The sequence below is a fragment of the Monopterus albus genome, unplaced genomic scaffold, assembly GCF_001952655.1.
Source record: "Monopterus albus unplaced genomic scaffold, M_albus_1.0 scaffold376.1, whole genome shotgun sequence".
Lineage (NCBI taxonomy): Eukaryota > Metazoa > Chordata > Actinopteri > Synbranchiformes > Synbranchidae > Monopterus > Monopterus albus.
In genome coordinates this window covers 323,291-335,809 of record NW_018128256.1, presented here as the reverse complement: position 1 = coordinate 335,809, position 12,519 = coordinate 323,291, and the positions used below count along the sequence as shown (strand labels likewise).

The window sequence follows — 12,519 nt, the reverse complement described above, 5'->3', positions numbered from 1 at the left end:
CCCTTAGTGACCCTCCTGCAGGTGGTGGGCCCACGGGAGGACATCCCCACTTCGCTCGTTCGGGCTAAGCCTGGCCGGGCCCCATGAGGGGAGGCCTGGCCACCAGGTGCTCGCATTCGAGCCCCAACCCCGGGCCTGGCTCCAGGGTGGGGGCCCGGCTGCGCCATGCCGGGCGACGTCACGGTCCTTGATTTTAATCTATTCATAATTGTTGTATGTGTTGAACTTAATAAATATGCTGTATATTTGTATGGTTGCCATCTTGGTCAGGTATCCCTTGAAAAAACAAATCTTGATCTCAGTGGGACCTCCTAGTAAAATAAAGGTTACATAAAAAACATCATAAAATGGTTTTTATATTCACACTGCATAGAATTTTATTGCACAGTAAAAGCAACCAAAAAAATTTATTCTGTCATTTTCTTTGCTGGTAGAAACATTGAAAAGATTTTAAATTTCAGTGTTTGTAATACTGAAGATATCCACTGTACTGGAAATTGAAGTAACACTGTAGAATATAAGAATCGGATTCTGCTGTAACAATCAGGGGCCTCAGAATGGGGCCTCCTATGTCTGAAAATTGGCTTAAAGAACACGGAGTGCACTGAAGGTTCAGACAAACTCATTTCACTTTGAGATGATGTCAAATGAGATTAAAATAAACTAAATACAAAACTAACAAAAGAAGTGCAACTTTATACAGTGGTTGAGAGCAAACAATGGAAACTGTTGGCATAACCACAGTCTTACCATTAACTAGCAGCTGCAGCAAAGCAAAACATCCTGCTCAGGGACACCCTGATCATTCTCTCACATCCCTGCCAAGATAACCCCTGTTGGGATATGAACCTGCACTCTCCTGCCAGCTCCTTTATAACCAACCATGCTGTTGATACCCTGAGGTTTTATAGTGGGAGAAACTCATCTACACACTTTTGTACTGTAAAGCAAAGTAAGGGATATACGTGGCCACTTGAATCTCAGAGTCAGAGCTGTTTGCGCTCACCAGGATTACCTAGGAGACCAGTTGAAGGATTTAGTGTCAGTAGCACTACTCGAGCGGTGTGACAGGAACAGTGTCGGCCTTCAAAGTTTAATGCCAGGCAGCACTGGGAGGACGTTAAGTACTGGTGAAATGTTACTTCCAAAAATCGGATTCAGTAGTAGGGAGTGCAGAGAAGACTCAGTGCTGCTGTTCAGATAATTCGCTTTATTTTCATATTGAGTGGAGTCAGAAACATACTTTGAAGTCACTTCTGGTGTTACTGTTACTTACTGCATATAAAAGCAGAGGATAATTAGCAAATTGTAAAACAACTGATTGTTTGTCTTATAGTCTTATTCCCAGCAGCTAATCATACTGGCTTTTCTTTGAAAGACATTGAATTGTGGTTTGAATGGTTTTATAGCAGTTTGGCTGCATGTATGAGCTGCTTTTACCTCAAGGTCACAGACCTGTTGTCTTTTCACACTCGAGGCATTTTAGCACCAAGGTCTTGTTAACAGCCAGCGGTGAACTTATCATACGAACCATTCAGAAACATTAGCTGCTTGTGGTAGAGGATGAGTCTTTTCCTCAGGGCAGGGATGTGAATGTACCTTAAAGAGTGAAAGACAGACAAATGCTCTACTACATGAGTATAAGGATATATTTTTGACCAAGTTAACGGCCTTAATTGTGTATAAAGAGCAGTGGCGTGTCGGCTTGACAACGTCTTCTTCTCTGTAAATATGTGTGAATTATTGTTCAAATGCTCTTTGCAGCTTGATTTTTTTTTTTTTTATGTGTAATCACAGCATCCAACAGATATCCCAACCAGGTCCTCATCTACGTTTTGAACATCATCGTTAAACAAAAAAAGGTGCTACAGCGACTGTAGACTGAGACATTTTTATTTTTCAGGAAATTGCATACCCTTTGGTTTTGTATGCAGTATGATTATTCTGAGACCAAAATCAAACAGTAACATTTTGCAGCTGTTGTGGATTCTTGTTTTTACACATCAACATTAGCACTTATATCTCCCCTGTCTCCATTCCTGTACAGAACCAGTGCTCGATGTTTCCAGGACTCTCAACTCTGTAGCCCAGCAGGTCAACGAGACCATCCGCCGGCGTAGAGATGCCAGGGAGGACAATTACAACATTGAAATCCTTCTGGGAGTTGATGACACTGTGGTTCGATTTCATGGCAAGGAGCACGTGCAGAACTACCTGCTCACTCTCATGAACATCGTAAGTCACTGCCAACTGTTCTTGTGACTACTTTTAATACTGCAGTACAGGGTGTCTGAGTTGTGAGCATGCATTGGTCTTTCTTGCTGTGTGGATTGTAAAAGATTGCTTTGGAGTTTTTCAGGTCTATGATAATACCACAGCCACATGCCATTTGTATGTTCATATGCCATGTTTACTTTCCATAATGACTGTGAAGTGTAACTACAGTGTACATGTACTATAAAAACTGAAGGAATCGAATCAGCAGTCCCATAGAATTATGCAAATCATGTGGGTATGAACAATATGTATTTGTAGTGACATGTAAAGTTTGTCCACTACTTCTTACAGTGGAGTTGTGCTATAAAATGAGCCAGTGTAGAGAAGAGGAATAACTGGTTGAGTCTACATACTGCATGTGAGTATTGTGTAATATCAGACTATTCAAAAATAAGAAGGTGCTCATAACAGATTCTATGTCTACTGTATGTGTAGACAGAGTGTGCACTGAGTTTGTTAGGATACATTGCAGGAATACAGATATATTTGTCCATAGAAAATGAAAAATACCAGTCCAATGTTTCCTACACCAAACAACAACAGTAGAACACTGAGCAGCTAAACAGCCACATGTTTTCCTCAGAAGGAAGGAGGGGGAAGAATATTGGCCTTATTTCTTCAGTTCAGTGAAAACTCTAAATAAATGCTTATACCTAGTGACAAAAGTAATTAATGAGTCCATCTACACTTTCCTCTAATTTGCTGTAAAAATCACATCTCTTCTAACTCCAAATGATCCGGATACGTGAAGTGTTAGCCTTAAAGAGAGCTTCTCTCCTGTGAGTTCTCTGCTGCCTTTCAGCTGATCTAGAGCAATCAAAGCCAACACAAACCTGCTGGAAAGTCTAATGCATCTCTATAGCATTTGTAGTGCCCACTGTAGAAATGATTACCTCCGTGCACACACTGAGGAGTGTGCCATCAAATCTCAAGTAAGGTTCCTCCTGCCCTCTGTGTACAGTGTCATCAGTGTTACACCTGAGTAGAATCATTTAGATGCTCTTCAGTGTGAGTTGACTGCCAAATCAGACGGTCATTTCCCTCAGGAGGCTGATAAGGATTGCAGTATCTACTCATCACAGTGTCCCACAGAAGGGCCTCACGACTGGTGAACAAAACTGGCCATATATGTCAACAATGAGGCTTTTGAATGCATATGGCAGATGGTGCTTTACGTGGAGAGTGGCTTTACTTTAGAGGCTGCACCACAGTTCACTTGCTGATGATGTGCAGTGGACTGGGGATGGCCCGAAGATGACTGTATATCACATATGCATATTGTATAGTCAATAATAATATGCTGTGGGAGAGAAGATTTGCACTTGAATTATTAAAGCAGTTTAGCAGTAACAAACAAAGTTAATCGTTGACAAGCAGGTTACGATGATTGTGCTGCCACTGGATCTGTTATAGTTGAATTCCTGATGATTTGTCATGCATTTCTGGTGAAGGCAATATTTTAAAAACCTTTTTCAGCCAGCACAGTGAAAGATAATCTTTTCCAATGCATATATTCAGAAGCAAAGATTGTATAATTTGGTTTATACTCTCTCCCTGCAGTCAGTTACCTTTTATTTTGTTGTTTTTGCTGCTCCCTCTAGCTTTATTATTGATGATTCTTTTGTTATTTATTGACAGATAAAAATGCAACCTTCGCAGACCGTTTTTTTAACCCAGTTCTCCTGCATTGTGTGTACGGTGTTTTGGAAAAACACACAGTTTAATTAAATTGAATTGAATGTCCTCCACTGAAAAACAGTCAGTACTGTACAGTCACTGTTATTCAGAATACGTACGTCTGCTGAGTGGATGGAGGCTTTCGGGCTGAAACGCTGTGAGCTTGACCAACTGAAAGGATTTTATGTCAGTGGCAACCAGTCAGTCATGCGTTTGCTGCAGTCTGGGTTTGGGCTGAAGCAGGTGCCAGGGAAATGAATGAATCCTGTAAAACAAATGCAGTTGTTAATCGTTTATTATTACACAGCATGTAATGTTCTGTCAGGAAAAACATATGAAAAGTTAATAAAATAATGCTCATGGTAAGGTTTTATATTATTTTTTAAAACTCTTTATAATCAAAATGTCAAAATGATGAGATTCTAAGTGAAAACTGGTTTGGGGTGCAGTGTTTGTGACTGGCTGGGGACCTTTTGTTACCACATCATGTCCTGTCATCTTTACTGTCACTATCTGATGAAGAAAATGCCCCAAAAATACATGAACAAAATCTGAAGTCAAGGTCAAAGGTTTTAGAACACCTCCATGTCTCCAGCTGTTACTAGTCTGATTCAGCAGCCGAACACACCTGTGTCATTCTCTCTGCAACTCAAATCAGACACTGTTCAGACAGACAAGTCAAATCAAAGTATTTAGTGTCATATGCACAGTTAGGAATCATGTTTCCCTGTGCAATGAAATTCTTACTTTGCCGTCCACATGAATGCCACACAATACAAATGAAATATAAAGTAGATTAATAAGTAACACTTTAAAGCAGCAAATGAATAGATCATTGTCCTGCTATAGGATGAAACCCTGAAAAGCTCTGACTTCCTTTGTTCGTGGCCTTTATTTTCCAAATAACGCTTCAGAGGGTGTGGTAACAGTCTTCCTCTTGTCTCCTCATTTCCTAGCTCCACCCCTTCTTTCCTCTCCTCTCTTCTTCCCTTCTGTCCTATCATTATCCCACCTTTTTTTGCTGCCACCCCTTCTCTTCTTTTCCCTTTTATCCTTCCATCCTTCCTTCTTTCCTCTTGTCTCCTTTCCTCTTCCCTTCTCTCCACTTCATATTCATCCTTCTAACCTCCCACGTCTCCTCCTCTCCTCTCTATTCACCCTTCCTTTCTTCTTCCCTTATACTGTTACCTTCTGCCCTCTCTACCTCTTTTATCTTCAGCTTCCTCCTCTTCACTTTCCTTAGCCCCTTATTCTCCCTTCTTTCCTCTTGTGTTGTTTCCTTTCTCTTTTTACCTTTCAGTTTCCCTTCTTTCCTCCTCTCCTCTTTGCTCCCACATTTCTCTTTGAATTCCATTTCCTTCTACCCTCTTTTCTCTTCTCTCATTTCCTCTTCTCTTCTCCTGTTTTTTGAATTTTATTTCTATCTCCAATGTTTCATCTCCACTCATTTTCTCTCCTGTTCTCTTTTTTTCTCTGTCTCATTTTCTTTTCTTTGCCTCTTTTGGTTTATCCTGCTCATCAAGACAGAGCCTATGTTTCTCTAGCTTCACCAACCCCCAGAGAATTGTAGCTGATTAAATGTTCCAAAGAACCTTAAGGTACATTAAGTAGATAGTGTGTGTGTGTGGGTGTGCGTGCGGTTATATGGCCAGTAACGTGAAGCCCAGTTTTATACCATGGGAGTAAGGACATGTTGGCCAGTCCTCGTTTTCTGACATACCTTAAAGTTCTGTTTGAGGGTTAAGGGTTTTGAATTAGATTAGTGGTTAAGGCATTTAGTTGTGATGGTTAAGGTTTTATATATGAACGTCACTTTTGGCTTTTCCTCGTTAGGGCTTGCCACAGAGAATCGTCACACTGATGATTTGCATGTTGACATTTGGCACGTGTTTTACACCAGATGCCCTTCTTGATGCAACCCTGACTCGAATCATGGCCACAGTGGCGAGAGCGCTGCGCCCTAACCAGGTCTATCAGGGCCCCTTTAGTTCCTTTTATGGAACTAGGGAATACATTATGTTAATTATTGTCCTCACAAATATAGCAGTACAAATGTGTATATGTGCTCATCTTCACCAGTGACACTGCAGTAATCAATCAAGTTTAGTTTTCAGGAAAAGACACAAGCGCACACTGCATTCACTTTTTTAGAACTACTCGAGCTTTACATTCTGTCCCTGCTACAGTAAACCAAATAAATCTCTTCTTTTATTGTAACATCCTTCATCGTTTCAAAGGTGGTGTTAGTGAGCATCGCACAGGCTTTCCTGCTTCTCACCACTGTCATATAGTCAGAAAACTCTGCTTTTAGGGATCATTTGTCTTCATAAAGTAAATTCAAGCGCCCATGAAAGGGGTGTATTTTATATTTGGGCTGCGTTATGTTAACGGTGTTTGTAGTATTTTTTCTGGTACAGCAACACTACTAACAGTGCTATAGAACTGAGTCATGCCCTCTTTCGCATGGTGTCACCATAAACTAAACATTACCAGCATCACAAAAGGGGAGTTTATTGAGAGGGATGTTGCTTTGGTTGCACTATCAACTTGTAGAGCATGCTTGAGAAAATGTTGCAGGCTTGATAGACCCAGGTCCCACCTATTTATCACAGCAGGTGAACAAAGCAGAGGTGATGGTCACCACTACTACAGGCTATGTAATATGTTCTTTTGTATACATAGCCAAAAGTATTTGGGCAAAAGTGTATGGACACCTGAACGTTGCAGCCATATGTAACCTTTTAAAATATCATTCCCACAGAGTAGGCATTCAGATTTAAGAGCCTGGCTGCCGGGAGTCGCTCCCATTAAGCCCCAAGAGCGTTAGTGAGGTCCTGCACTGGCGATGGGCGATCCTAGCCTGGATAGCAGTCTGCCTTCCAGTTAATCCCGAAGCTGCTGGATGCAGCTGAGCCTCTGTGCTGTAGCTATTTCACACTAACCTGGGAAAACCATTTCTGTGTGGAGCTGGCTCAGTGCACAGAGACATTGTCATGTTGTTACCGCAAAGCCGAAGGAAGACTACAGTCTAAAATATCATTGAATGTTGAAGAAATAAGATTCCCCTCAAGAGCAACTAATGTGAAAACCTCAGACCAAACGTACACAAAGGGATGTAGACGGGGTGTCCATGAACTCTTGGCACATCACTCGTACTAGACTAGTATTATGTTGTATTGTAAAAGAATGCTTTAGAGGAAGACCATGATGTGTCTGAACATAATTAAATATTGTGAAAAAGCAAAAAATAAAAAAAAGTTTGACTCTTAAAATCTTCAATTTTCTGTTGTGGATATAACTTTCTTAACCGAGGCTTTAGATTGAATACTACTACTGATTCTCCTTCTCACACACGTGCTGTCTTTTCATCTGCTGTTTCTTTAGGGTAATGCTAATGGAGGTGTGTTAGTTGATGCACAATATGGGACTTATCAGTACTGACAGACTTTATTACTGACACATAAAGATGTCTAATTTGTCTCTGTCTGCAGCCACTCATTTCTATGTGACTCTTGTGCATCTCCGGGGCAGAAAAGACAGCAACTGTGATGAAATGTTGAATTCGGTTAATGGATTTTAAATCATTATTAGCGGCATGAGACGACACAGATGATGCTTTGTAAGGCAAATCCTGCTCTGTGTGCACATTAATGTCCCCATTAAACTCCCCAGCTGGCAGGAAAAGTGCAGCGGTATCATCATTGTGCCTGATACAATGTCGACCATAATTGAGGAGCCGTGCACTCCAGAACAACCGCCGCTGGTTGAACACTACAATAGCACCAATGTGGAGTTGGTGGTGCCTCCTCCAGCACCACTGCTAAAGGTGCAGACCATTCCACTAGCCAGTATATTCATTTGCCATTATACAGATGAATTGAATTGAATTGAATTAACATGTTAATAATAAAATTATTGAGGTTTATCAGCTTTATAGTTTTGACAGAAATGTTCCACCATGAAGTCAACACTGGGCAAATAATGTTCTTTAGCTTATGACACACAAAGTTCAAAGATGGGCACCTTAGGTGGGGAAGCCATCAAGTTAGTGGTGTCCATTTTGAGCCACAGTAAAACAGGAATGTTAGCTCAATAAACCAAATGTGAGGCTGAAGACATGGTGAGATGAAACAATTGCTGTAATGGTACATCAGCCCACCTTTGAGAGCAAGTAAATCAGTGCATAAGATAAAAATAACATGGTGTGATCTTAGGTAATCTGAAGGTACTGTTGATGAAGTTCAGGATTAGCTGTGTTTATCTGTCTTCGTTTCTAAATGAAACACATTCAGCCAGACTGTTGTTTCATACGGTTCAAAGCGGTTAGTAACTGAATCCCAAGCCATACAACAGTTTGTCTTGTGTTCCCCTTTTCCTGCTATCTCAAAGTGATATGACAAGAAAAGGTGCCCTCAGAACAATATGGCATGTAATTATATGCTGCTGCAGTGTTTTTTCAACGTCCTCTACACGGAGACGTTGTGCAATGAGCTGAATAAGCTCAGTGAGAAATCATCCGCTCAGACAAACTGAGATCTACCGTGATGGCTCCTGTCACTTCAGTCCAAGTGATGTTTGTTGCTAATAAGTTCTTCTATACGGTGACAGAGAGCTGGACACAAAGTTGATTTGCTTTACCGATTTGATTGGCACTTTGTATAAGGTCTGTCAATTAGTGGCTAAACAGAAAGTGATGGACAAGCTCACACATCACACTGAGCCTTTTAAAGTTCAGCTGTCAATAAAATGCATGTTGTGCTTGGTTCCTGTTCATGTCCCGTGTGACAGAGAAATGACATTTCTAAAAGTGTATTTATTTTCAGTGTCATTGAAAATAATAGACACTGTGTGTGTGTGTGTGTGTGTGTGTGTGCGTGTGTGTGTGTGTCTGTCTGTCTCTCTGTCTAGTGTATGCATACAGAGAGAGTCTCACATACTCTGCAGCTTCTGGTAGAAAAGTGAACATGCACATTTAAACAGCAGTGTAGATTATATGTCTCAGATCCTTGCAGATACAGTGAACAATGCTGATCTCTGAAAGGGAAATTTGATCTCTCTCGCTTAATAAAAACACATAACAGGTCTCTGGGAAAGACAAGGTTAAGAAACGAGGTGTATCAAAGGGTGATGACTTCGAAAAACGAGGCCACATCAGTGGTTTGTCTACTTTAAAAACGCTCACTTTATCTTTTCCCTTAGATATTATTTAAACGCTGGCTTAGACTTCTGTTTATAGAGTATTTGACCCGGAGAAAGAAGAACATGATGATAAGATGCTCCTGCTCTGTTTTAACCAACTCTCAGAATGCAACTGAATGATCTGTAATTACAGTGATTTAATTTACAGTGACCTTTTACAGCGATAGGTGGTGTAATGGGTCAGTGATGCAGATGCCTTAAAAGAAATGCTATTTCAGTGCATTATTGTAAGTCCTGTGGCTGTTAGTCTTAACGTCTTAATCTGGCTTTTCAGGTGAATGAGATTTACCACGATGAGTCACTGGGAGTCCACATCAATGTGGTCCTGGTGAGAATGATCATGCTGGGATATGCCAAGGTGAGGTTTCACTGACTCTTAATTTGCCTTCCTTTCTTCTGGAACACAACCAGGTTCACTTCAGCTCTCTGTACAGATGCTAAACAGGGAACCAAATGCATACAGACTGCAGAGATCATGCACTGGTGTGTGCTGAAAATACATGAAGCAATCAGTGATTACATGTTCACCTGGCATTTTGTCTGATTAGACTGTAGAAATTCAATTTGCTATCCGCTTATTATATCCTGAGATGCTCCATGATTGGCCTGTCCTACAGTGAATGCTTCATTCACAGTATTGAGGTTCATTAATAAGCATTGCCCTCTCCCCCTTTGCTCCTGTCAGTCCATCAGCCTCATTGAAAGAGGCAACCCATCACGGAGCCTGGAGAATGTGTGCCGCTGGGCGTTTGGGCAGCAGAAAGGTGACCCTGATCATGCCGAACACCACGATCATGCAATTTTCCTTACTCGCCAAGGCTTTGGCCCCACGGGGATGCAAGGTGAGGCCCCAGAGGACGCCTGGTTCAAATGAGAATGTGTAGTTTCCTGCAGCATTTTGACACAGGGCTGGTTACATGAGGTCAGCCATCATAATGTACAGCAGTATAATCATCCTGTCTCACAAAATGTTCAACTTGTTAGTCAGGACTGGTTCTTTAACTTTTGGTTTGTTGACACTAATGTTCACGAGAAGCTCGTACTACCCTACAAGCACATCAGTTTTAAGCCCCTTCATGACCAATATCTAGCACAAATAAAATGACCAGTCCTCCTATGGTAACACCCAAAAACCTTTTTGTGTTTCATATTTGACACCTTTCCTCAGTGTCTGTTCTTGTGGATGCAGATCTGAATATGCTGGAGGCTCAAGACAATTTGTACTGGCTGTCAGATACTGGCATCAGTATCTCATATGGCTGGTACACAGAGAACCCACCCAACAAGCCCAGTATTTTTAATCAGCCCTGTCTTTAGTCACATACAGCTTTGCCTACAGTTCAGGTGCTGTTACAGTTTCATGCCTATTCATTTAAATATCAGTTGCCAGTGTCTATAAACTTAAAAGATGAAGGTTATTAAAACGTCGTCCCATGAACAAGTAAACTGTGATTTCATGTCATAGTTACAGTGTGAGTGTTTTAATTGGATGGCATAATCACAAATGTATGAAAATACAGCATCGCTTTTCCACCATGTTAGGCTGTCAAGCATAAGAAAATAAGCTGTACAATAGCTGTGGTGCTCTTCATCCTGAAAAGCGAGGATCTTCTATTGAATCATACTTATTGTTGCAGAGGCTAGCTTGAGGAAGGCGCCGGAGATCAAAGTCGCCTTTTTCTCTTTTATTTTCTCACATGCACTGCCGCTGCAGACAGAAGTCACTGAACAACCAACCCTGATCTAAATACATCTTACCCAGAGGGGCATTATGGCAGGTGCCTCCCCCCTAAGGCGTTCTGGGGGACCCCACCAAGTGTCTCTCTGCCCCCAGCGCTGCGGTATATTTTGCTGTGGTTTTGAAGCTGAATTGTTTTACAGCGCAACTAACTAGGCTATACACCAGTGAGCCAGAACACTGTGACCACCCACAGCTGAAAAACACTGATTATCTTCGAACAAAGGCAAAGTCTGGCATAAAGTGAGCGGCCATTACTCTTAAACGTGTACTGACTATACGCTGTGTTCTCCTCTAGTGCCATCTTTGGGTTGCACTGTAATTAAAGACACTGGCAGATTGTAAAGTCCTGAGCAACTCTGACAACAGCCAAACTCTTACATCCAGACAGCGTCTTTATAATGTAAAAAAGGAGCAGAAAGCTGCTTTTGTACTAGACTTTATTTTTTCTACTGTGTGACTTTCAGCTTCACTTTGATTTTGTTACTGATGTAACTTACTAACGTATTCTTATTACAGACCTTGCTGTCTTTCTTTTGTTTCTGTGCAAAGCTCAGATCTTTGGAGGCTCCCTTTCATTTTTTCCCAAGTTGAGCAGAAGATCGTTTTATATTTAGTACTTCCTTCGTCCATCCTTCTCCATCCTCCCCACACATGAGGAGAAAAAGGAATTGTTCTATTTACTCTTACTGTCTGATCATTTTTATTGCAGATTCATTAATGAATAGCAGTGAATTTTTAATGATATACACATCAGTTCCAATCTAAAAATACACCCATAGTGGCTGTCTTTTGGTTGAAAATCAGTCCTATTTGACACACCTCACACCGAGCAGCATCAGCTTTTCTTTTGATCAAGGATATTAAGGCATTATTGGCTTCATGCTGTCCTGTAGTCGAAGGTAGAATTATTTCATTGCTCTCTGGGGGAAACCATTTTACAATAACTTCTCTGCAGTCTTTCCTTCAGCCATTGTTAGGTTTTCATAAGCGCTGAGCCACGCTGTAAGAAAGATGTCATTAAGCTTCTCGGGTTGAGTGTGACATTTTTTAAAGCTGAATCATTTTCACAGGCTGAAATAAACAAAGCAATTGACCAGATTTCACCCTGTGGACAGGGAGCAGAAAATAAGAGCTTGATAGTTGATGGTAAAGATCAAATGGAAATCCTGTTCCGCCTTCTCTTAAAATAAATCTAACCCAGAACCACCATGGGAACAAACAAAACCTAGCCCTGCTAACATTGACTCCTTTGTCAAGGTTGTGATCCTGTTACTTAGGTCTCAAGTGAATATACTCACATACATAAGCAGTTAATTAACATCAAATAACCTTCAGTTCTTCTCTCAGTGGAGATCGACCTCTCCATTAAACAGTTCATTTGTCAAACTGGGGAAAGAACATCAATTCATCACATTGTGTTGACCAAATCTTACAAACATCTAGCAATACTTTCATTGTACTTTGTGTTAATAACTTTGTCACTTTGTTCAGACATGTAATCCATCCATCCATCCATTTTCTTCCGCTTATCCGGGGCCGGGTTGCGGGGGCAGCAGTCTAAGCAAAGATGCCCAGACCTCCCTCTCTCCAGACACTTCCTCCAGCTCCTCCGGGGGAATGTCGAG

The 12,519-nt window shown here is 41.2% G+C and overlaps 1 protein-coding gene across 1 annotated transcript in view; it reads left to right on the top strand.

Annotated features, from left to right (window-relative positions):
- Positions 1–12,519, top strand: part of adamts3 (ADAM metallopeptidase with thrombospondin type 1 motif, 3) — an 88,137-nt gene that overhangs the window by 40,851 nt on the left and 34,767 nt on the right. Inside the window, exons 5-7 of the mRNA XM_020585778.1 lie at positions 2,048–2,235; positions 9,428–9,511; positions 9,839–9,995. Of these exons, the coding sequence (XP_020441434.1) occupies positions 2,048–2,235; positions 9,428–9,511; positions 9,839–9,995 (429 nt within the window). The remainder of the gene's footprint in view (positions 1–2,047; positions 2,236–9,427; positions 9,512–9,838; positions 9,996–12,519) is intronic.